This window comes from Capricornis sumatraensis, chromosome 10 (genome assembly GCF_032405125.1).
Source record: "Capricornis sumatraensis isolate serow.1 chromosome 10, serow.2, whole genome shotgun sequence".
In the NCBI taxonomy this organism is placed as follows: Eukaryota; Metazoa; Chordata; class Mammalia; order Artiodactyla; family Bovidae; genus Capricornis; species Capricornis sumatraensis.
This window is the reverse complement of record NC_091078.1, coordinates 34,690,232-34,716,356: the sequence shown is the minus strand read 5'-3', so window position 1 is coordinate 34,716,356 and position 26,125 is coordinate 34,690,232. Positions and strand designations below refer to the sequence as shown.

At 37.3% G+C, this 26,125-nt stretch overlaps 1 protein-coding gene across 1 annotated transcript in view; it reads left to right on the top strand.

Annotated features, from left to right (window-relative positions):
* RYR2 (ryanodine receptor 2) overlaps nt 1-26,125 on the top strand; it is a 578,200-nt gene that overhangs the window by 338,915 nt on the left and 213,160 nt on the right. The window contains exons 39-49 of the mRNA XM_068983081.1: nt 865-970; nt 2,390-2,533; nt 3,832-4,105; nt 8,909-9,023; nt 10,682-10,814; nt 11,013-11,116; nt 14,096-14,231; nt 14,757-14,943; nt 16,682-16,787; nt 19,836-19,956; nt 25,328-25,497. Coding sequence (XP_068839182.1) covers nt 865-970; nt 2,390-2,533; nt 3,832-4,105; nt 8,909-9,023; nt 10,682-10,814; nt 11,013-11,116; nt 14,096-14,231; nt 14,757-14,943; nt 16,682-16,787; nt 19,836-19,956; nt 25,328-25,497 — 1,596 coding nt within the window. The remainder of the gene's footprint in view (nt 1-864; nt 971-2,389; nt 2,534-3,831; nt 4,106-8,908; nt 9,024-10,681; nt 10,815-11,012; nt 11,117-14,095; nt 14,232-14,756; nt 14,944-16,681; nt 16,788-19,835; nt 19,957-25,327; nt 25,498-26,125) is intronic.

Below are 26,125 nucleotides of genomic sequence, written 5' to 3'. Positions count from 1 at the left end.
GAGCAAGCAAGAGTGAAGAGGGTGTGGTTATAAAAGGGTTAACAGGAGGGCTCCTGAAGTGATGGACTTGTTCTGTCTTTTGACTGTATCAGAGCCTGTATCCTGGTTGTGATTCTGCACTACTGTTTTGCAAGATGTCACTATAGTGGGGTAACAGAGTAAAGAGTACATAGGATCTCTTTGTGTTATTTCTTATAATAGCATATGAATCTATAATTTTCTCAAAATAATAGTGTAACAAAAATTTTGCATACATAAAACTCTAAAAGGAAAACTTACAATTGTTTCATAAAAGAAAATTATGGAACAGACTTTTCTTCCTTCATGAATTTAATACTATTGTATCTAAAACAAAACAAATGGAAGAAAGTTTCTTACAGTTTGTTCAATTAAACCATTAATATTAGAAAAGACATAGTGATCCATTATATAGCTCTTCAGTTATGTTTGGTTTTCCTTCTTTTCTGTATCTTTCTAACAAATAGTTCTTTAAAATAGTCAATAATGCATGGAAATTAGCTAGAAAAACATCTAGAAGGATAATAAAAATTTAAAAAGTAAATTTAGGTCATAATTGGTTTAAGAACACTAAGTATACACAGGTCTAACATTTTATGAAATTGAGAAAGAAGACTCAAATAATATGACTATTTTAGCATGCTAAGCTTTGAATTATTTGATTGTGTTATTTGTTGGATTGAGTAATAAATAGACAGTGATTTTTCATCTGTTGGGTATGAGTCCACGAATACTCAAAAGCAGAGTTTGAACACTATTGATTTTTATAATTTTCTTTATTATGCTATTCCTAGATTCACTTTTCTTTTACTCTAGTTCTTCCTCTTGTTTTTTCTAAACTTTCAGATCAATATGCTTCTCAATTTTAAGGATGACAAAAGTGAATGTCCATGTCCTGAAGAAATCCGAGACCAACTCTTGGATTTTCACGAAGATTTGATGACACATTGTGGTAGGGTCTTCCTGACCTATAACTCTTACAGAATATATATTTTAGTATACATATTATTGGTACAAAAGTTCTGATGTGGAAAGTCTTGAGGGGTATAGAGATCAGAAAGGCATTAAAGCCAAGCAGAACATGACCAACATTCTTTTCTTGTTCCATCTTCTTCTGTTAGTGACCCAGGGAATGGGGGCATGTAACCAGGTACTTTTGTCAAAGAGGGAAGTTTTAAGTTGTTTTAGTCTTAAGAAGTTTGTTCATAGACTGTTATATTTCAGCTGGTTAAGGGGCCCCTTTTAAGGACTGACATGGGAAATCTGGCAGGTTTGAAATTAATTAATGCCTAAAGAACTCCTTCGATAAGTTGTAGGTCAGTATCCCAAATCTGTTAAGGCAATTATTTCCTCTTTTGGGGGCTTCTCAGATGACTCAGTGATAAAGAATCTGCCTGCAATGTGAGAGACACAGATTTAGTCCCTGGGTCGGGAAGATCCCCTAGAGGAGGAAATGGCAATCCTCTCCAGTATTTTTACCAGGATAATCTCATGGACAGAGGAGCCTGGCGGGCTATACAGTCCATGGGGTTGCAAAGAGTTGGACCTGACTGAGCACATATACCCCTCTTTTGATTCTAAGAACTTTAAAAATGGAATTGATTGGATGTTCTGAATCCAGTCAGTTGGTTTTTTCCTCTCTTTATGGGGTGATATGAATAAGTCTGTGTCTCGATGAAAGAAAACAAATTAGTCATATCTTAAATGGTATTTTATTTTAATGAAGACAGTAAAAGTATATTAATTCAGCTTATGAATGAGAACCACTAAATTACTGCCAGAAGGTTATACTATAAATAAGTATATAAACACATATGCTATAAATAAAGGGATACTCTAAAATGGTAGAATTATTGCATCAGACATAAAATATTCCTTAGTTTTAGATATCTAACTAGATATGTACTCTCTGTCTCTCAAATTATTAAAATATCATTGATATTTTTGAAGGCAGGTAAGGAGGATAAAAAGCCAGCAGGGTGTTTAGGGAGGGCAGAACCATAGGTCTAGACAGTGCCCAAGGTCAGGAGATGTCTAAGGTTAGCTTAAGTAGTAGAATGGATTTTAACTCCTAAAAGAGTATTTTTGCTCTCTGCTTGGCTTTATATTTTGTGCTAGCTGCTGATAGCTCCAGTCTCACAAAAACAGGGGGAAAGAGAAAGCAGAAAAAGAGAGCAATGAATGAATCTTACCTGTGAATGCTAGTGGGAAAGATCACTCAACTTGATTTCCTCAGATGTTTTAGGCATGGTAGCATTGCTTTAAGCTATGAGTGGAAAAAAATTGCAAAACCTGAGAATTCTTTCCCCTCAATGTATTTTTTAAACATTATTTGTTCTTTTCTTATTTCTCTTTGTCTTCTTCCTACTAGGAATTGAGCTGGATGAAGATAGGTCTCTGGACGGAAACAACGATTTAACTATTAGAGGACGCCTGCTGTCCTTGGTAGAAAAGGTGACATACCTGAAGAAGAAGCAAGCTGAAAAGCCAGTTGAGAGTGACTCCAAGAAGTCATGTAAGCTATGAAAGGGCACTGCCGAAATGACTCCACCACGACATTTATTCATTGTTTGAACAAATATCATAGTAGATGAACAAGTGAGAAAATTGAATGTGCAACTTGCAAGAATCAGATTGTTAAGTAGATCCCCATAGCCACCAGAAGTAGAGAGCAGCATCAGACTATATTTGCAGGAACAGATTGAGAGATGGCAGTTTTGTAAGGATGGATGGGCTATCCCTAGAGAAGGAAAGATTTTGGGGAACAGATGTATACCCATGGCTGATTCATGTTAATGTATGACAAAACCCACTACAATATTATAAAGTAATTAGCCTCCAATTAAAATAAATAAATTAAGAAAGGAATTGGATCAGAGTCTATCAAGAGAAAGTATAAAATGAATAATTTAGCCTTCATATCTAAATATTTGCTGTTGACCTTCAAATATTCTTACATCAAGTTAAATAAACCTTTTTTTAAAGTTTAAATAGATATTGTCTGTAACTATATTTTGGTTTGGAAATATTTTCTAAAGCCTTATGCATTTCTGATTCATTCTGTGAAACCAAATAAAGCACACTGAGGCAACGGGTCTCTCAGACCTGCACACTCATCCAGAAAGGGTTCATGAAGTAGGTCTATGAGATCAGCTGATTTACTGTCTCACTTCTGAGACTCTATTCATTTAAGAGGCGGTGTCAGTTTATTATCAGCTTTTATGGAAAGAAAAAAACAAACCCATGTAAATTTTGTCTTTTTTCCCACTAACTTACAGTGGAAACCTTTTATCCATATAATTATTTCTAAATTTATTTTTCAGTATCACAACCACATTTGAGTCAGGTCTTCAAAATCAGAGTTCAGAGTTTCTTATGAAGCATTTTCTGTTATTATCAGGTTTATGATTTTGACCTATTAACAATGACTACATGGTTTTGAGATATGTAGAAGTATATTGGCCTTTTATCTAAATTTTATATTTGGTTAAAATTGGTGAAAAGTAAAGTGTGTCTGACTCTTTGCAACCCTGTTTGGACTGTAGCCTGCCTACAATGTGGGAGACCTGGGTTTGATCCCTGGGTCGGGAAGATCCCCTGGAGAAGGAAATGGCAACCCACTCCAGTATTCTTGCCTGGAAAATCCCATGGACAGAGGAGCGTGGTAGGCTACAGTTCATGGGGTTGCAAAGAGTCAGACATGACTGAGCGACTTCACTTTCACTTTTGGGTTATCTGAAATATGTTTGAAATGCCCATCTAATCTGCCTTATTATTTTCCCTTCTTAAGAAGTATCCATGATTACTTTGCAGCCACTCTTCAGCAGTTGATTTCTGAGACCATGGTCCGATGGGCTCAAGAGTCTGTAATTGAAGACCCTGAGTTGGTGAGGGCCATGTTTGTATTGCTCCATCGACAGTATGATGGCATTGGGGGTCTGGTACGGGCTCTCCCAAAGACCTACACTATAAATGGTGTTTCTGTGGAGGATACCATCAATCTGCTGGCATCTCTTGGTCAGATTCGTTCTCTGCTAAGTGTGAGAATGGGCAAAGAGGAAGAGAAACTAATGATTCGTGGATTAGGGTAAGTTATTTAACTGTTGATATTATAACCTTTGACTTATACATGTCTTCTTTCTAATTGTTTATTCCAGTAGTAATACAGTGGGCACTTTAGCATAAATACACCATTTAGATTTTATGATCATGAGATTCTAGAGATTATGTTTTAAAGCTAAATAGGAAAATTACTCAATAATAAAGCATGACTAATTTTACAGCTAGATGCCAAGGTGGCTGTGGTACATAACAAATATCTTAGATTTGTTTTTTTATTAGTTTCTCAGTGATATCAAATCACATATAAACATACAGATTAATAAAAACATAATAAAATCCATAGGGGTACAAATATTACCAGCAGGAGATAATAAAGAAGTTTCTCCATGTCTCCTGAGAAAATAACGGGGGTAAAACAACTATTCTGAAAATTCAACATCATAGGTTGTACTTTATGTAAGTTTCAGGGTTAACATTTTCTTTATTGAATTATAGTTGATTTACAAAGTTGTCTCAATTTCTGATATACAACAAAGTGATTCATATATATATATATATATACACATATATATCTTCAGATATATCTGTATATCTTCTATATATAGATATGTTTTTGTTATCTTTTTCATGTTTTTTTCCTTTATGGTTTATCACAAAATATTGAATATAGTTCCCTGTGCTATACAATTGGACCTTTTTATTTATCCATCCTATATGTAGCAGTTGACATCTGCTTGCCTTAGACAGGGTTAGCATTTATGCCTCATGCATAGTCTAAGCATCCACTAGCTGAGAAAATACAAAACATAAAATTTGACCTGAAGCTATGCTTTCTCAACTCAGTTCACTCTGAACAGGAAAAGCCTCCATGCTACCAAAGATTAGCCCCCGGTCAGAAAGTGCAGAGCACCTAAGGAAACAGTCCACCATAGGCAGGTCTGCAGATACAATGAAGAGTAGAGTTAGAACACCTCCCCCAAGAACTTCAAATCATAGAAAGCCAGAAAGAGAACACAAAGGTACTATATCTAAAATGTTTAAAAATGCTAAGAAACAAATGAAATCCTCAAAATGAGACACACAGAAAGTCCTTGAAAAATTGAAAAATATCCACAGAGAAGTTCTAGAAGTGAAAAATATAATAGTTGGCATTAAGAGCAGTAATTAATAAAAGTACCAAAAGTGTAGATAAATAAAACTGAAGAGAATTAATACATAGAATCATAGATCTGAGGAGATTAGTAATGCAGCACTGATGGAGAAGTTAAGAAACCTGGGGAATAGTATAAGATCCTTAATATGCTGAGTAGGATTTATGGAAAAGACAGAATAGATGACCTATAGCAGGAGAACTTGGAAGAGCTGTTGGCTTGAGATTTTCAGAACTGATGACAAACATGAATTTACTTATTCCTAGAGCACAGAGTCGGACACGACTGAGTGACGTCACTTTCACTTTTCACTTTCATGCATTGGAGAAGGAAATGGCAACCCACTCCGGTGTTCTTGCCTGGAGAATCCCAGGGACAGGGGAGCCTGGTGGGCTGCCGTCTATGGGGTCTCACAGAGTCGGACATGACTGAAGCGACTTAGCAGCAGCAGAGTACAAATAGTTCCACATCCACAGCTGGATAGATTGTAGTGAAACTCCATAAAGCCAGTGATAAATAGAATATTTTGAAAGCAAATTGAAAAGCCGAGACACTTGAAAAGAAACACTGTTTAGAATTCTCAACTGCAAAACTAGTGATCATAATTCAACAAAAGGTTACAAAGTTCTAACAGACCACAAAATAATAAATCTTTATTTAGAATGTGTTACTCAACTACAGTTTTATCATCATAAGCTTGTGCTTCATGTGGATTTGAATATTGGAGTTTATATTCCATATTCAAGAGTAAGGACAAAACACAGAAATTTCAAAATGTTTACTTATAGTCCCTCACTGAAAGGCCTTCTAAAAGCTGTATGTATATATGAAAAAGAAAATGGAATTCAGAAGAGTGGGAGGTAATCTGTTTCAGGGAGTTTGTTACTGGCACATATATGCATATATGTAGGCAATCATTAACAAGCTTGCATGGTTTGGGAATCAGAAAATATGAGAGAGGGACTTCCCTGTGGTCCAGTGATTAAGACTTCACCTTCTAGTGCGGAGAGTGTGGATTCAATCCCTGCTTGGGGAGCTAATCCCACATGCCTCATGGCCAAAATCTAAAACATAAAACAGAAGCAATATTGTAATAAATTCAACAGAGACTTAAAAATGGTCCACAGCAAAAAAATTCTTTAAAAAAGAAAATATAAGAGAATTAAAATAACCAGAGAAAAATAAAAGCTTAAATTAAGCTATATGATATTCATAAGAAAGAAATACCTAAATGTAAAGATGTAAAAATCTGGAATGTAGAATGCTGAAAAGTGATGCAAAAGACAAATACTTAGGCCCCTCACTACCAAAAAAGCTAATCTGGTTCTATGAATAACAGATAAAAGAGATAATGATATCTAGTGACATAGGTAAAATAAAATACTACTAATGTGTGTGTATGTGAGTCACTCAGTCATGCTGTGTGACACTGTGGACTGTAGCCTGCCAAGCTCCTCTGTCCGTGGAATGCCCCAGGTAAGGATACTGGACTGGCTAGGCATTCCCTTCTCCAGGAATCTCCTGCACTGAAGGCAGATCCTTTACCATCCACAAGTAATCAATAAATAGGATTAAAAAACCTTGGAGCTGGCTCTTTGAAAAACAACTAAGGAAACAGAATAACCGATGTTTCCTCTGGCTAAAAAATTTATTCTGAGGGGGGAAGAAAAAAAAAGTATGGAAAGACACAAATTATGTGATATTTATGTACATTTTAAATTCAAAACATTATACTATATATTTCCTGTGGGGCTATTAAATATTTGAAATCATAAACTGGAGAGGTTATATTCCAGAAATCCTTATAATGATTGCATACTGAAAATCAGTGTACTTTTGGGACAAAGAGACTGAAACAACATAAGCTAATTTTATGTTCTTTATTTATTACTGTCTGTGCATGAGCCTTTTTTGGGAATATTAGTGCTTAAATCTAACCTGAGGGAGCGTCTGGTGAGAAGTCTTCTTAATTAAATGAGAAAGAAAGCCTTCCAGGAAATGGAGAGCACTTTCTTCCTAAATGACCATGTAACAGTAAGAGGTGCTGTTAACATATACATCACTCAATAGGGATAAAACTCAAAATGATTATGAAACAAGATAAAATGCTACATTTTTTGTGGGATTAGAAAGATCCCAAAGTGACACATTTGATGAGTGACAGCCTGCCTGCTGGTGGTAGAATTAAAGATCCATTTAATTTACCTTTAACTAAAAGGAAACGAGATTTTTAAATTAGATACCTTCCAAAGTTAGGTCATGTAAAAGGATTTGAATTAGCAGGAGGAGAAATCTCATGATTACATCTGTGGTTTGAGAGTTGAGGTTCTCTTGGCAAATACGCTGCTATCATTTGTGAAGGAAAGGATGCCTTTACCTCGTTTGTCCTTGCATGAAATAGATCAGATCTATATCCCTGGGTTGCTTTCCAGGTGACACAGTGGTAAAAAATCTGCCTACCAATGCAGGAGACACAAGAGACGCTGGTTCAATCCCTGGGTCAGGAAGATCTGGAGTAGGAAATGGCAACCCACTCCAGTATTCTTGGCTGGAAAATTCCATGTACAGAGGAGCCTGAAGGGCTACAGTCTGTGGGGCTGCAGAGTCGGACACAACCGTGCAGCTGAACACACACACAATTAGCCCTGGGCCCCCAAGTCATTTTTCTGAATAGTGCTACCTAAAAGCTGTCTTCATAAGCACAACCTGAACAAAGTGATTAATAAATTAAAAGTGAAGAGCTAAAACTAAAAGAAAATAATCATACTATTCCACTTTCTTGATATAGCCAGAATATGACTAAATGAATAGATGAATAACTCAGTTAAGGTAATCAGATTCAAAAGGAAACTTCAAGTTTCCTATCAGTTGTATGTAATTTTCTTGCTTTGATTGTGACAGAAAAATGTTTTATGAAAAAGACTCTTGCATGATTTGATATATGTAAAAATTAACCGAGCTGTCTTTTGCAATGATTGTTAAACATTAAGATCTTTAAAAATGCCTTTATATGCATATTATAATATATAATGCGATAATAATAAAACATTTTAGGTATCATTTCCTGCCATTTTTTAAAAATTAAATGTCTCTTTTAATAAGTAGGATTACTTGTACCTGGACTTCAGTTTAGTTTGGTATCTCTTAGAGAATACATCACCTTTAAAAGAATTTCACCAGAATAATAACATAAATGTAGCAGGAAATAACACCACTGTTCTTAAACATACAAATCATTAATATAGTTCTAAAAACAGTGTATATGAAAAGGAGAGATACTTATACAGCAGTTATTTATATAAGAACTTTCCTAAGAATGTAGGAATAACACTGCTTCATATTTCTGTACAAAATAAGGTTGAATTTGGATATCCATGGAATTAGGAATGATAAGTGTCCCAAACTCTATGTCATATAAATGAATATTTACTTAATTAGTACATTTCTTGCAATTAAAAAGAATAAACAATTTGTATAATATCTTTGGAAAACTTTCTGTATTTTTGAGGAAAGCCCAATTAGCCTTATTTACTTTTAAGGTTTGGTGATCATTTCTCTTACTTGTCCATACGTCCCAATAATTACTTCCAGAATACTTATCATAATCTCAGATAAATTTTTTGTTTAAATTTTGCTATAACTCTTTGCTTCGCTTATCCTTGTGTTGTCCTTTCTAGGGATATCATGAACAATAAAGTGTTTTACCAGCATCCTAATCTCATGAGGGCGCTTGGGATGCACGAGACAGTGATGGAGGTCATGGTGAATGTCCTTGGAGGCGGAGAGTCCAAGGTAAAGGAAACCCTTTAATTCTTGGGATGCCATTTGCTACAACCTCCTAGAGTACATTCATTGTGTATTCTTGATGTGGGTTTTGTAAACCCTCTTAGGACTGTTTTTTAAACAATCCCTTACAGATTGAGAGGTGGCTGTGCTTCTACCCCTGTGGGGGTGTCACCCTAACAGGATCCACAGGTGATTGGTTCCAGGACCTTAGTGCAGATACCAAAATCCGCAGATTCTCTAGTCCCTTAGGTTAAATGCTTAGTATTTGTGTAAAACCTATGCACATTCTCTCATATACTCTGAATCATGTCTAGATCACTTATAATACCTAACATAAATGCTATCTAAATAGTTACTGGCACATAGCAAACTCAGGTTTTGCTTTTGAGAACATTCTGTAATTTTTGCTTTTTGGTTGAATCTGCAGATGTGTAACCTGCAGATAAAGAGGTCTGATTGAAGTTTTTTCTTTGATATTGATAATTTGCTTGAAAAAGTAAACATGTTAGTCACTTAGTTGTATCTGACTCTTTGTGATCCCATGGGCTAAAGCCCACCAGGCTTCTCTGTCCATGGAATTCTCCAGGCAAGAATACTGGAGTGGTTACCATTCCCTTTCCCAGGGGATCTCCTGACTCAGGGATCAGACCCAGGATCGAACCCAGGTCTCCTGCATTGCAGGCAGATTCTTCACCATCTGAGTCACCAGGGAAACCTGATAATTTGTTTAATGCCATGTAACTTGCTATTTTCTATATTATTCTCATTTAGAAGATACTTAGAAACTATAACAGTTAATTGTATGCTAATTTTTTATAATAAATACGTTTCCATCACATTCAAAGTCCATAACAAAAACATGCTCTCCAGACCCAACCGTTTCCTTGATTCAGACAACAGTTGGTTCCACTGAATTCCTGAGTCCATATTTCTCATGTTCAGACTCTTGGTTAGACAAACTTATAAAGATATTTGTAAAATATTCTGTTTAATAAGAACTTGGAGTCTTTGAGGATTATCCGTGGTATACTAGAATAAGATCTAGATGTCAAGGGAGATATGTTTGCTGGGGCCCAGCAGGCAGACCTTCCAGGAAGGGTGTTCATCACAGGAGACTAGTCATGTGCCAGTCAGGGAAGATCTGAACTCCTGGAATCTTAATACAACAACAACGCTGATGATAAGAACATCCTATTATGTGGTTCCAAATATTAAACTGGGTATTTTTTACAAAATGCCTCATGGAACTGTCCTTCCTTTGCGTAAAGTAAATATTATTATCCATGTTATTCCAATTTTGCAGAACAGAATCAGTGAGATTGTTTAATTTTCCAAGGAAGCGCAGCTAATAGTGGGCGTCAAGAATCACAGTTGAGCCTGCCTGAATCCTAAAGTAGGCTCATGCTACCTTTAAGTATAGGGCTGTAGATTAATTCCATATCAAACCACTGACAATAGTTAGGTTTCCTGTTAGTGCCAGGCTCGATTTTTGGTAGCTCTAGGACTAGGTGAGCCCTCATCTGGACATTCAGAGGTCTTCAGTACCCGAGGCTTGGTAGACATGGGCACACATGGATGCTCAATCTGATTGAGACCTTAACTTCAGAACTCACTATTAACAAAGATTCTTTACTTTCCCAGCTAACTAAACGCTCTTTATGTAGGAAATCACTTTTCCGAAGATGGTGGCCAACTGTTGCCGTTTTCTCTGTTACTTCTGTCGTATAAGTAGGCAGAATCAGAAAGCTATGTTTGATCATCTCAGTTATTTACTGGAAAACAGCAGTGTTGGTCTTGGTAAGTAAATGTATGACTTTCATTGAATCTTTAAGATAAAAGGGTTATACAAACTGGATTTTAAAACTAAACTTTAAATTATTTTGGATCGGCACAATGTGCATTGTATTTAGAAATGAAATTCTATAGAAACCTTTATATGGGACTCAGAGTTAGAGTACAATTCAGGTTTTGTTCCGTCTTTGCTTTAATTAACAGCCTCACCAGCTATGAGAGGTTCAACACCACTGGATGTGGCAGCAGCCTCGGTGATGGATAATAATGAACTAGCTTTAGCTTTGCGGGAGCCAGATCTGGAAAAGGTAGGCACAATCTCTGCCTGCTGTGCTTGTGTGAATTACAGTTGTTTATAGTTGTTTCTCAAGATATTTAGCTATAGATAGTTATAATTATATGTTGTTATAACTATAATATACTATGTATTATAAATATGTTACACTTATATGTAATAGACTTCCCTGGTGGTTCAGACAGTAAAGAATCTATCTGTGCTGCAGGAGACATGGGTTTGATTCCTGGGTTGGGAAGATTCCCTAGAGAAGGGAATAGCTCCCCACTCCAGTATTCTTGCCTGGAGAATTCTATGGACAGAGTAACCTGGTGGGCTAGAGTCCCTAGAGTTGCAAAGAGTCAGACACGATTGAATGACTAATATACTATGTTATTATATATAATACATACTATTATATGTAATATAATTTTAAGTTATAAAGAACAAGAAATTTAAGATACTTTCTCCAATCACATGCATTTTTCTTTGGAAAGAGAATCAACTTTATATTCTTGGATGTTTATGTCCTTTCACAATAATTTGCTGTCACTTTTACTTTATGCATTTTTACTTTCTTAAAAGGTTGTTTTAACATCTCGTGTATATAATTTATATCACACAAGTTTGCATATTACAGTGCAAGGTATTGCCAGTATACTAAAGGCTGTGCACTCTAATCATAGTAAGCCATATGTATGTTTACCAAAATATGGATAGATTTCCCCGATGTTTTAATTGCAGTTACATTCTAAATAAGTCTACCTGAGCCTCCCCTGCAGCCAGAGTGAGTCTCTTGAACGTTGCATGTTAGTCTTTTGCCCAGAACCTTCTAGACTTTCTTTCTCACTTTGAGCAACAGTAAAAGGCATTTGAATAGTTCCTACCCTATCTGAATATCATGTATTGTCTTACTTCATTTCTTGCCACTCTCCAGTTATTGTTGCTCCAGCCACACTGGTCCCATTGCTGTGAATGGAACGTGCCGGCTCTGCGCCTGCCCTAGGGCCTTGGTACTTGCTGTTCTCTCCATCTGTAGCACTCTTTCACCAGATGTGCTCATGGCTCTTTTCCAGACATCCTTCCAGTCATTGCTCCAAAGTCACCTTTCTACTCTTCCATATCTGTGCTATAGTGTAAATATTTATGGTTTAAAATTATATTTGAAATCTATATGTATTTTTCAAAATCGACTTCTTTGTATAATGTAAGGCCAATGAGCACAGGGCTTTTTTTTTTTTTTCTGTCACTCTCCACTTTTTTCCAGTCAGTGCATAGCTGTTGAAGGCATTAAAAAGTGGATTCTTCCTCAAATCCTTCTGATGTGCTAGTCAAGCATCATGTAGCTTTGCATCTCTGAATAACCTCTGGAACATTTTTTCCCATATATAATCTGAAATATTTCTATCTACACACTGATAAAATGGCTAGAATTTTTTTTTTAAAGTAGACAGTGCTGAATGCTGAGCAGGCTTTGGAGCAACTGGAACGCTCATCTAGTGCTGTTGGGGTGAAAAATGGTTAGTCAGTTGCAAAGCAGTTTGGCATTATTTTTAATAAATTAAATATTCACTTATCATAAATATATGTGTAGCTTTTCCAGTACTAGGTATTTACTCAATAGAAATATAAACGTATGTCTCTACAAAGATGTGTACATGAATATTGATAATGATTTTACTCACCTGACCCCAAAACTGGAGACAACTCAAATGTCCATCAGCTGGGAAAAAAAAAAAAAAAACAAAACTGGGGTATTTCCATAAGTAGCAAAATGCCATGATTAGGCTCTAAAAAGGAGTGGATTGCTGACATGTACTCTAACAGAATGAATCTCAATCATTATTCTGAATGAAAGAAGCCAGACTCAGAAAGACCCACGTGTGTGACTGCATGTATCAGTGTCCTAGAACATGCAAACTAGTCTGTAGTGGCAGAAAACAGGTGATCAAGACCTAGACTTGTAGGGAGGGATGAACTGCAAAAAGCATGGGATCTGAGAAGTAATGGAAACACTCTGCATCTTGACTGTGGGTGTTTCTACAGATGGATAAATCTCTTAAAGCTCATTGAATTTATACTTTAAATAGATGAGTTTATTGTACATAAATTATACCTCAATAAGGATGATTTAAAATATTTTTAGCTGTATTATGTGTTTATTTTTAAGACTGACTTCACTTGTGACTGAGCTAGATGTAGGTTTTTTGTTTTTTTTTTGAGAAGTTGCTTCTCTTACCATCTGCTTTAGGGATTTCTTTTTAAAACTGATTCTGTGATAAAATCTTGTAGAGGATCAATATTCACATAAGATGGAATATTTTAAAAGACCAAGCTAACCAGAAATTTTAATGTGTTAAATTTAACAAAACAGAAAGATAAGAGGGTGTTACCCCAAACTTTATAGATAGCAAACCCATGGCTCAGGACACTGGGCCATGATACATGGCTCATGATAGACCAAGTGCTAATACAGGTCAGATTTGAACCTAAGGATATTTGACTCTAAGCTTCTCTAAGCTTTAGGTTTCTCTACCTCTCTAGGGTGTCCTCTCACACACACCCATCCCCCATTAAACTGATGCTTTAGTTTGGGAGTAATTAACTTCTTTAAAACATCATTATATCTCAGGTGGAACTTTCAATATCTCAGATGGATTCAGGTTTTATATTGGGCCAGAGATCATTAGGCATTTTTGAAGTTTATCAATATTACAACTCTTGTGGGTAAAAGTCTCTGATGATATGAAATTTAGGGATATTTTTCTTTCATGAAGTTGCTTTGTAAACATTTTTACTGTGACAGTACCTTGTTATGATTTGTCAGTATTTCTTGATTTCTATGGTTTTATTACAGAGAGTTCATGTAGATGGTCATGAGATTAAAATGAATGTGTTTCTGCAAGTGATTTTTAAACCATCCTTTGAGGATTTGATTTACCATGTCCAGTGCAAGCATCTATATGAGTTCTCACCCCATGGGTGATGCTTATGCTTATCTTCTCTGTTCTAGGTGGTTCGATATTTGGCTGGTTGTGGACTGCAGAGTTGCCAGATGCTAGTGTCAAAGGGTTATCCAGACATTGGGTGGAATCCAGTTGAAGGAGAGAGATATCTTGACTTTCTCAGATTTGCTGTCTTCTGTAATGGTAGGATGAATCTCGCAGGGTCTTTTAAAAACATTATTTTAAAACTTAAAAAATAAAAAGGCATCCCAGCATTTTCATGAAGGAAGTAAATAGTAGTAAAGATATTGACTATTTTGTAATCATTAAGTTTTTTCACAGTAATCATTTATTTTAAAATATTTATTTTGATACATGCTAGGCTTTCATTATTAAATTAAAAAGTTTAGGCACTTAGATTTTTGCTGTTTATATCATTAGATTCTAATAATAGCTAGGATCTTCACTCCATGTAACAAATTAACAAAAATGGATAGTTTCTGTCTCCATCATGCTTTTCTTTACTTTGAAAATGTTAAATGAAAGAAAAGAGCTTTCCCGTGTTTTATGTACAGAACCGTAGTCATTTGGATTGGACTTTGGGTCTGCTCCTGCCTTATTTGATTTTAGTTATTTTTCTTCAAATGTAAATGAATTAGTATAATGTTGTTTCCTCTGAACTTCCACGTAGTCAATGCTTCTTTTCTCCTGTTTCCCATTTGATCCCAGGGGAAAGCGTGGAGGAGAACGCAAATGTCGTGGTGAGATTGCTCATCCGGAGGCCTGAGTGTTTTGGTCCTGCCCTGAGGGGGGAAGGTGGGAATGGCCTGCTCGCAGCCATGGAAGAAGCCATAAAAATAGCTGAGGATCCCTCTAGAGATGGTCCCTCACCAACTACTGGATCCAGCAGGACCCCGTAGGTCAAATATACACACTCTTAAAGTTCACCGATACTTCTTGACTTTTAGTTTTACAAAATAAATTTTTGTTCTCTTAATTGTAGTATAATACTCCAGTACTCAGGATTTCTCCCCCTGAAAATCAAATGTGTTTTGGAAGAAGGGATGGAATTTGCTGCTGGAATAGGGTGAATGAACAAAGAGACATCAGGAATATTGTGTGGATTTAGTAAAAAGAAATTGAGATTGTAGAAGGAGATGTATTTTGTGAATTTTCTTAAGGCTCTATGGCTTAGTGAGTTATTACAAAAGATGACAGATGAACCTTTAAAGTTAGAGTTTACTGGGAGGATACCTGGAAAGAGTTTTCATGATCTTTGTAAGTGAGAAAGAGGCCTTTAGCAAGAGAATGGGGACTTAATTAAACTGGTGTATTGGCAAAGTAAAGAAAAGGGGATGTTGTCATTTTGAGGAATAAAGTGCTTTGTTTAGGTCTTGGTGGTGATAATGGGAGGCAGTGACTAACTTACATTTCTCCATAGTATATGTTAACTCACTTCCAGCAATAAGTTCACCCAGGCATGTTGCCCCCCCACACACCTTTTTTTTTTGCCACATCACATGACATTTGGGATCTTAGTTCCTCACCTGAAATCTAGAACCTGTCTCCCTGCAGTTGAGTGTGGAGTCTTCATGACTGGAGCACCAGGGAATTTCAGCTTCCTATCCTTTTAATCTGTGGAGTTGAGTGTCCTGCTTGGGGGACATGTATCCACACTGCTAGCACGGTTGGTAGAGATATAACAGATAGGCTTAGTGGAGGAAAATTTCCAAGCAGAGAAGTTGTCCTGCAAATCCTGGTTTTCCCACTTAAAGTTCTGGGATAAGTGTTCCATTCACTCTAAGGCAAGTGTTCCAGGATGGGAGCACTCCAAAATCATGTTATGTATTTATTGGTCAGTTGTTGACCAACTAGGGATCCCTTAGTTTTTCTAAGTAGTAGAATGTACATCAAGAGCTTGCTGGTCAAGTATCATGTGAGTGGGTGTGCACTTGAGAGCTTTGAAGACAACCTTGGCAGGCCAGGAACAATATTGTCAACAAGTCTTCCTGTCACTCTGCAGACAGTTAAGTCCAGCTGAGGCAGCTGTCTGCCAGGCCTCCAAAGGGAAGAATGAGATGATCTTTCAGGGCCATCCAGATTTATCTCTCATCAATGAGATAATGAAATAGTTATATTTTTCTTGTCATATTACTTGGGAGCGGGTGGTTGGGCAGAGTAAACAGAAAGGTAAGTAAATGAAATCACGTTTATGAAGTACTCTGGGAAAATCACTGTTCTGGGAGTCTTGTAGGACAGATCTTTATCACCCTTTCTCTAGTGGTGTGTTGTATAGAAAATCAAATTTACCATTTCCATCCATCAGTTATTTTCTTTGTTAATATCCTATTTGCCAGTGGAAGTAAGCAGAAACCATCAAATTAACAAGTCTACTTTTTCCTTTCGAAGGATGTTTAATATTAAAGCTCCCACACATGTGTTCTTGGTGATAGAATCTCAAATTGTATCTTTAACCCATTTTTTTCTTTTAGAAATCATAAGCTGTTTATTAAACATATATGTGAAAAGTGTCAGAGGAGGCAGAACTAATTACCATGCTGGTCCCTTTTGTTTGAAAAGTATGTAACAAGTCTGAAATGTTACTTTATTATCCTGTTCGCTTATCTTTGTTTCTTTTGAAAAATCCATGAAAGTGATACAGAAGAGGAAGAGGATGATACCATCCACATGGGAAATGCCATCATGACCTTTTATGCAGCTTTGATTGACCTGTTAGGACGCTGTGCTCCTGAAATGCATGTAAGTGTCTTGGAGTCCAGGAACAAAAATCCTGGCTTATCTCTCTCTGTTAAGAGATCCGTCACTGACAAAGAACACAAAACATCCAAAACCAGTAATCTTCATGCTCCATTAAAAATAATAGCTGCAGCATAATTGCTGAACAAGTGTTTGTTTAGTTGGAAATACCTTGGTTATAAAAATTAGTAATGAGATTTCAGTATGATTCATTAATAGAATAGTCAGCGTCTAATGTACCTTTAAAACTCATATAAGACTTCCCACACTCTAAGAGGGAAAGAGCATATTTTTTCTTATATGATATCCTTTCCTGTTTTAGTATATGCATAAAGCACTGCTCCTCTCAAGAATTATTTCCTTGCTATATAGTATTTAGTCCTTTTGAAGGAGCTGCTATGAGCTGACCACTTTTTTAAGGGAAAGTGGGAATAGGAGCAGGTTAGGGGAAAGGAAAGAGCTATTGATTAGTGTTTTCATAAACTTTCTGACCAAAATGTAATTGAAGTTTGTGGAATGATTCTCTGTGATACACTCTGATATTTCATACTTTTTTCTGTTTTTCCCCATTGTATTAATTTTAAAAATCCTAGCCAGGGTCCATGAAATCAGCTTCATGATCTGTTGTTGGGTGGGAAACAGCCAGAGTTTGTAGCAGATGGACCAGTGCTATGGAGGAAGGCAGATATACTTCTGACTGCTCTGAGCATGAAGCCAGAGTGCCTGTTAAAACACCTTTCTCCCTACCCTTCAAATGTTTGATTTCAGGCGGGCCTTGTTTGTTTCTGTCTTTTTTCTCTCACACTCATAAGTTAAAACATTCTTGCTTTCTGGATGTAATCTTTTGTTGTGAATAGAGAGGAATCTCAGGGTGAAGAAATATTAGAATGTTGGAAAACCTGGAGTCTGAATTTTTGTACAAACTTGCCGCCAGTGAGTTTTTCATTATAGTAAATGGGACTTGATTGTTAAAAAATTGTGGGTTGGGAGTGATTTCAGACAAAAACCTTTATGCTGACAATATGTGTTCTTTCCCTGTTGAAGTAGATGATCAAGGGAATCACAAGAGAAATAATGCTAGTAAAGAGAAGATTCTTATTCTGCTATATTAAATGGAAGAAAGACTAAATGACTTAATAAGGGGCTACTCTTGGCATTTCTGAAAGCTATTCATCTTCAGCAACCTTTAATTGAGGGGTCTCCTAGGTGTTAGAAATTGTCTGTGTTTCACACCCTACAGTGAAGGAACAAATGACTCCCTGGCTCTGGAAGCATCCAGTCTGTTTCAGAGACTGGCGGAGACCTGTAACCATGACAGATCCACATTCTTCATAGGTATTTTATTAGCCAGTGGAGGTCTAACACAGTGGTCCCCAACCTTTGATGGGTTTCGTGGAATACAGTTTCTCCATGGATTGGGGAGAGAGGGATGGTTTGGGAATGATTCAGTTTCATTGCATTTATAGTACACTTTATTTCTATTATTATTACATTGTGATATATAAAGAAATAATTATACAACTCACCATAATGCAGAATCAGTGGGAGCCTTGATCTTGTTCTCTTGCAGCTAGACGGTCCCATCCTGGGGTCATGGGAGACAGTGACACCTAAAGTGAGTAATGAGGAGCAAGTGTAAATACAGGTGAAACTTCACTGGCTTGCCCCTCCTCTCACCTCCTGCCATGCAGCTCGGTTCCTAAAGGACCAGTAGAAGACTGGGGACCCCAGGTCTAACAGACCAGCTAGCATCCATGTTCATCGTCTTCCCCCATTAAAACCCATTCCTGGGAGAAATCAGTGTGGACCATGGTACAGATACAGTTACATTTTCATCACAAAACAAGGAAGAGACTAAAGAAGTCATAAATATTAGTATTTGTTCAGAGCCTAGAGATAATAATTTTTCCCTTTGTATGATTGCTCATTTCATGGATAGATATGTATATGTAATTTTGGGGGGTAAGCATTCATAGACTTATCAGGCTTAAAATACTGGGTTGGCCAAATAGTTCATTTGGGTTTTTCTGTAAGATGGTATGGAAAAATCCATGAACTTTTTGGCTAATCCAGTATTTTATACCCCAAAGAGGATAAAAGCTATTGTTCTAATGGATGTACCTGTTGGCCTAGACTGCAGTGTGTGACTCGTGTGTGTTGAAGTCAGTGAAACTGATGTGGGCAAGTAAATATCTGTCTGTAAGCCTGAAGTGGAAATTTCTAAGAGAGGTTCAACTTCATTATTTATTTTTAATTAAATTTTAAAAATTAAAGTATAATTACTTTATATATTAGTTTTACATGTGAAACATACTAATTCAAGATTGTTACAGGTTACACTCTACAGTTATTATAAAATACTGGCTATATTATCTTTGCTATATATCCTTGTATCTTATTTATTTTATATATAACAATTTTATCTCTTAATTCCCTTGTGCTCTCTTGCCCCTCCACCCTTCTCTCTTCCCACTGGTATCCACTGTGGATACCAATCCACAATTACAGAGATTGCTATACAATCCACAGGTATAGACGTCTCTATAACTGTGGTCTCTTTCTGTTTTTGTTGTTTGTTCATTTGTGTTTTTCTTTTTTTTGGATTCCACATACAGTGATAACATACAGTATTTGTATTTTTCTGTCTGACTCATTTCACTAAGGATAATATGGTCTAGAGTATCCAGGGTATATATAATAATAATACAATAATATATCTTATATATATATATTATATATACACTACAGCTTTATCCATTCATCTGTGGATGGACACTTAGGTTGCTTCTATATCTATACAATTATAAATAATGTTTCTGTAAACATTTGGGTACATATATCTCTTCAAATTGGTGTTTTTTGCTTTGGATATATACCCAGGAGTGAAATGGCTGGATCATAGAGTGGATCTGTTATGGAAGAGATCTAATTTTGTGTGTAATTAACAAAAAATTATTTCAGACTTAGACTCCCATTCTTTCACTTTTTCAGATACAGTTAGAACATTGATTTCACACAATATTCCTCATTCCTTTGTTTTTCTGCCTGTAGTTGATTCATGCTGCCAAAGGAGAAGCCATCAGAATCAGGTCTATTTTGAGATCTCTGATTCCACTGGGAGATTTGGTGGGAGTAATCAGCATTGCTTTTCAGATGCCCACAATAGCCAAAGGTAAGGCAGTCTTCCATTCTTTGTAATTCCGTAGGACATTGGATGATGTGATGGGGGCTCAGATGGTAAAGAATCTGTCTGCAGTGCACGATACCTGGGTCCAGTCCCTGGGTTGGGAAGATCCCTGGAGGAGAGCATGGCAACCCACTCCTATATTCTTGCCTGGAGAATCCCCATGGACAGAGGAGCCTGGCGGGCTGCAGTCCATGACAGAGCACAGGACATTGGATGATGTGTTGTTTTCAATAATGTCATTAGTACTCACAGTTTCTTTCCTTGCAGCGTAGTACAATTACATAAGTTTCTTTTAAAACATGAACCACAAAGTACATTATTCTATAAAATATTTTCTGTAGTCCTTGTTTTTAAACAGCTATGTTTCCAATGGGATTTTATTCTTTTTTATGTGACATTGCAGTTTCCAGAGAAGAGGAAATGGACACCTCACCTGTCTGTCTAATATTTCTCCTGGAGTTCTTTGGTCTTCCATTCTTTACTGTCTTTCTTGACAGAAGTACTTTAATTCACTCTTTTTGATAGTTTTCATGGACATTTTCTTTCTGTTTTTTTAAAGATTTTTTTTTTTGATGTGGACCATTTTTAAAGTCTTTATTAAACTTGTTACAATATTGCTTCTGTTGTTTATGTTTTGGGTTTGGGGCCATGAGACATACGGTATCTTATCTCTCTGACCAGGGATCGAACCTGTACCCTCTGCATTGGAAGGTGAAGTCTTAACCACGGGACCACCAGGAAAGTCCCATTCATGGTCACTTTCTCATAATGCTTTTTTTCCCCCCTAAAATAATGGTCATAGTTTTTGACTTAGGGATTTAAAAATCCCCAGTGTGTTCAAAGAAGTAGTCTTTTTAAGACTAAGGAGAACATATTTTAAAAAGAGTTCATTTTCCCTATTTTGACCCAACATTTATAATTTTTTTTACAACATGCCATTTTTGGTTTAGAAGCTACCCTACTTTAGTACCCTTGCCTGGAAAATCCCATGGGCAGAGGAGCCTGGTAGGCTGCTGTCTGTGGGGTCGCTAAGAATCGGACAAGACTGAGTGACTTCACTTTCACTTTTCACTTTCATGTATTGGAGAAGGAAATGGCAACCCACTTCAGTGTTCTTGCCTGGAGAATCCCAGGGACGGGGGAGCCTGGTGGGCTGCTGTCTCTGGGGTCGCACAGAGTCGGACACGACTGAAGCAGTTTCACAGCAGCAGCAGCAGCATGATTAGTTTACAGCATTAATTCAAAAGCATACAAAATAAAATCAACAGACTCTGAATATGAATACCGAGAAACTATGGCTCCTCATGCCCATGCCCGGGTCTAAGGAGAGGATGGGAGGGGGCAGCCCAGGAGGGATGGAAATAAGCCCAGGAGGGGGTGGTGATAAGGTCCCAGTCCTCCCTCACACTGAGCCTCTGTCATGCCCCAGACCACAGCACAAATGGCACATGGTCTGGGCCGAAGGCCGAATTCCCTGTTGGTATTATAATTCACTCTGCCTGATAGAAGAAGATATAAGCAGTTACTGAAGGCACCTAAAAGATATGTTAGATCCAAAAAATGCTTTATTTTCCCTTATTCCAATTGAAGTTTTGTTCAGTTTTAAAGACTTTATCGGATATCGTTACATATGTCATTTAAAAAAAGTGTTTGTTTATTTGCCTGGGTCAGGTCTCAGTTGCAGGGTGCCTGGTCGCTGTTGCGTCATGTGGGATCTTTCATTGCGGTGCAGGGACTGTCTAGTTGTGGCACATGGGCTCAATAGTTGTGATGTGCAGGCTTAGTTGCTCCACTGCATGTGCAATCCTAGTTCCTGGACCAGGAATTGAACCCACGTCCACTGTGTTGCAAGGCAGATTCATAACTACTAGACCACCAGAGAAGTCTATTTATATATTGCTTTTATAGCCAACCAGCCCATCCTAAAGGAAATCAGTCCTGGATACTCATTGGAAGGACTGATGTTGAAGATGAAACTCCAATACTTTGGCCGCCTGTTGGGAGGAACAGACTCACTGGGAAAGACCCTGATGCTGGGAAAGATTGAAGGCAGGAGAAGAAGGGGATGACAGAGGATGAGATAGTTGGATGGCATCACCGACTCAATGGACATGAGTTTGAGAAAACTCCGGGAGTTGGTGATGGACAGGGAGGCCTGGCATGCTGCGATTCATGGGGTCGCAAAGAGTTGGATACAACTAAGTGACTAAACTGAACAGAACTGATGAATTTACACTGAAAATTGGATTAGATGAACTATGGACTGAGGTTCATGACATTGTACAGGACAGGGATCAAGACCACCCCCATGGAAAAGAAATGCAAAAAAGCAAAATGGCTGTCTAGGGAGGCCTTACAAATAGCTGTGAAAAGAAGAGAAATGAAAAGGAAAGGAGAAAAGGAAAGATACAAGCATCTGAATGCAGAGTTCCAAAGAATAACAAGAAGAGATAGGAAAGCCTTCCTCAGTGATCAATGCAAAGAAATAGAGGGAAACAATAGAATGGGAAAGACTAGAGATCTCTTCAAGAAAATTAGAGATACCAAGGGAACATTTCATGCAAAGATGGCCTTGATAAAGGACAGAAATGGTATGGACCTAATAGAAGCAGAAGATATTAAGAAGAGGTGGCAAGAATACACAGAAGAACTGTCCAAAAAAGATCTTTATGACCCAGATAATCATGATGGTGTGATCACTCACCTAGAGCCAGACATCCTGGAATGCGAAGTCAAGTGGGCCTTAGAAAGCATCACTATGAACAAAGCTAGTGGAGGTGATGGAATTCCAGTTGAGGTATTTCAAATCCTGGAAGATAATGCTGTGAAAGTGCTGCACTCAATATGCCAGCAAATTTGGAAAACTCAGCAGTGGCCACAGGACTGGAAAAGGTCAGTTTTCATTCCAATCCCAAAGAAAGGCAATGTCAAAGAATGCTCAAACTACTGCACAATTGCACTCATCTCACACACTAGTAAAGTAGTGGTCAAAATACTCCAAGCCAGGCTTCAACAGGAAATGAACTGTGAACTTCCAGATGTTCTAGATGGATTTAGAAAAGGCAGATGAACCAGAGATCAAATTGCCAACATCTGCTGGATCATCAAAAAAGCAAGAGAGTTCTAGAAAAACATCTATTTCTGCTTTATTGACTATGCCAAAGCCTTTGACTGTGTGGATCACAAGAAACTGTGGAAAATTCTGAAAGAGATGGGAATACCAGACAACCTGACCTGCCTCTTGAAAAACCTATATGCAGGTCAGGAAGCAACAGTTAGAACTGGACATGGAACAACAGACTGGTTCCAAATAGGAAAGGAGTACATCAAAGGCTGTATATTGTCACCCTGCTTATTTAACTTCTATGCAGAGTACATCATGAACAATGCTGGGCTGGAAGAAGCACAAGCTGGAATCAAGATTGCCGGGAGAAATATCAATCACCTCAGATATGCAGATGACACCATCCTTATGGCAGAAAGCGAAGAGGAACTAAAAACCCTCTTAATGAAATTGAAAGTGGAGAGTGAAAAAGTTGGCTTAAAGCTCAACATTCAGAAAACAAAGATCATGGCATCCAGTCCCATCACTTCACGGGAAATAGATGGGAAAACACTGGAAACAGTGTCAGACTTTATTTTTGGGGGCTCCAAAATCACTGCAGATGGTGACTGCAGCCATGAAATTAAAAGACACTTACTCCTTGGAAGGAAAGTTATGACCAACCTAGATAGCATATTCAAAAGCAGAGACATTACTTTGCCAACAAAGTTCCATCTAGTCAAGGCTATGGTTTTTCCAGTGGTCATGTATGGATGTGAGAGTTGGACTGTGAAGAAGGCTGAGCACCGAAGAATTGATGCATTTGAACTGTGGTGTTGGAGAAGACTCTTGAGAGTCCCTTGGACTGCAAGGAGATCCAACCAGTCCATTCTGAGGGAGATCAACCCTGGGATTTCTTTGGAAGGAATGATGCTAAATCTGAAACTCCAGTACTTCGGCCACCTCATGCAAGGAGTTGATTCATTGGAAAAGTCTTTGATGCTGGGAGGGATTGGGGGCAGGAGGAGAAGGGGACGACCGAGGATGAGATGGCTGGATGGCATCACTGACTCGATGGACATGAATCTGAGTGAACTCCGGGAGTTGGTGATGGGCAGGGAGGCCTGGTGTGCTGCAGTTCATGGGGTCGCAAAGAGTTGGACACGACTGAGCAACTGAACTGAACTGAAAGGAAGATAATAATACCACCTTCATACTGCTCTTGTGAACATTTTATGAGATTGTGTCTGGAACATTCCTAACAGAGTAACTGACAACACCACAAATGTCAAGAGTTGTTATTATTGTATTAACAATTATAGGAAGGAAGGTATTGTTATAAGGGCTGGAAATAATTTGGTATTAGCCTTCAATCCAAGTTTCTTTAAAACACCTTTTGTTCATTTTTATGATCAGATTCAGTCACTGAGTATGAATGAAAACAAATGTTGTGACTTTGTTATTTCAGGTTGGTATGGTCATGTATCATCTTTCTCAGGGACCTACTTTTTTTCAACATTTGCATCAGTGTTCCGAATTCTGTGATATAATTTGTGGACTCGTACAGTGTATTTCAGCAGCAATGTGACATAATTATCCCATCGTCAAACAGAAAACAAGTTTGTTCTCCAGTATTTTAAATTGGCACATAATTCCCTAATTCTTCATTTTGGTGATCCCATCTATGAATCTATGGAGTTATACTAAGGAATTCACTCCACTATATAGGCATCAAGTGTTGACTGTTGATAGAGAAAATAATATGGCTCTCAAATATGTTTTACATGTTATTAAATGCTATTATGATTAATGAAACATATTTCATTTGAAAGCCAAACTGGTTCATAGAGTTTTGTTCATTATTTTATAATTCTTTAAGCCATATATATGTAAATGATGTAAATGTACCATGATTATCACATAGAGTACCTGAGTCTTACTAATGTTTTAAAGAGGCTCTTGCTTCGAAAAGACTGCAAACCTTGCTTTACATATTAGCTTTTAGGATGTTTACCCCTAGTTTTTTAATTTGGATTATGGATGCCATTTGTTTCCTTCTCAGAATCTGGCATAATACTCTGTCCTAATCACATATACAATTGACAAATGGATGCTAAAATAGCATTTAAATGGCCTTGGGTTTACAGTGCACTGCCATATCTGCTACCCTTGCTTGAATAAATTAGAAGAACAGAAAACCATTCAACTGATAACTTTATTTACAACATGAGCAGGCTGGAAAGTAGCCATTTGTAATCAATTTTCATGGATGGCGTGGCCATTAACAACAGTGTATCACCTTCTCTCTTTTAGACGGGAATGTGGTGGAGCCTGACATGTCTGCGGGGTTTTGTCCAGATCACAAGGCAGCCATGGTTTTGTTCCTTGACAGGGTCTATGGAATTGAGGTTCAAGATTTCCTCCTCCATCTTCTCGAGGTTGGCTTTCTGCCAGATCTCCGGGCTGCTGCTTCTTTAGACACGGTAATGATTTGAACAAATGACTTCTGCAACTTTTAACTCTTCAGTCTCTGCCATCTGATATTCTTTCACAGATATAGTCATTCATTCATTCATTGCCCCCACATGGTTATCGAGTGCCAATTTTTTAGCGTAGCAGAGAGTAAATAGAAAATAAAATAGACTATATCCTCAAGGAATTTACTGAATAGTGGGGAAAAATGGACAACCTGAAGAGTACAGTAAGAATTCTGATCACTGCAATGGAAGACAGTAAGAAGTTTATATAACCCTAATTAGGGAGGTCACAGTGGTTCCTGTTCAACTTCTAAGTTGACATAAATAATTGTGCATCTCAGTAAAAGCAATTAAAGCATTAGAAAGGTCTAGTGAGCATTGTTAAGTCTTTCCAACTACAGTATCACCCTGGTGTATTCATTTTTTAATGTACATATAGATTAAAATCTATTTTGTGAGATCAGTAGCCCATGTCAGGAACCTGCCACCATCAGTGTAAATGTTCTACTATTTGAAACATCTTAAAAATAAGCTGGAATGCTAAATGTTAGTCTAGTAGTTGTAATAATACCTTGTTTTATTCTCAATTATATTTCTTGTTGATATCAGAGGAAATCAGATCCTGAGTTGGCAA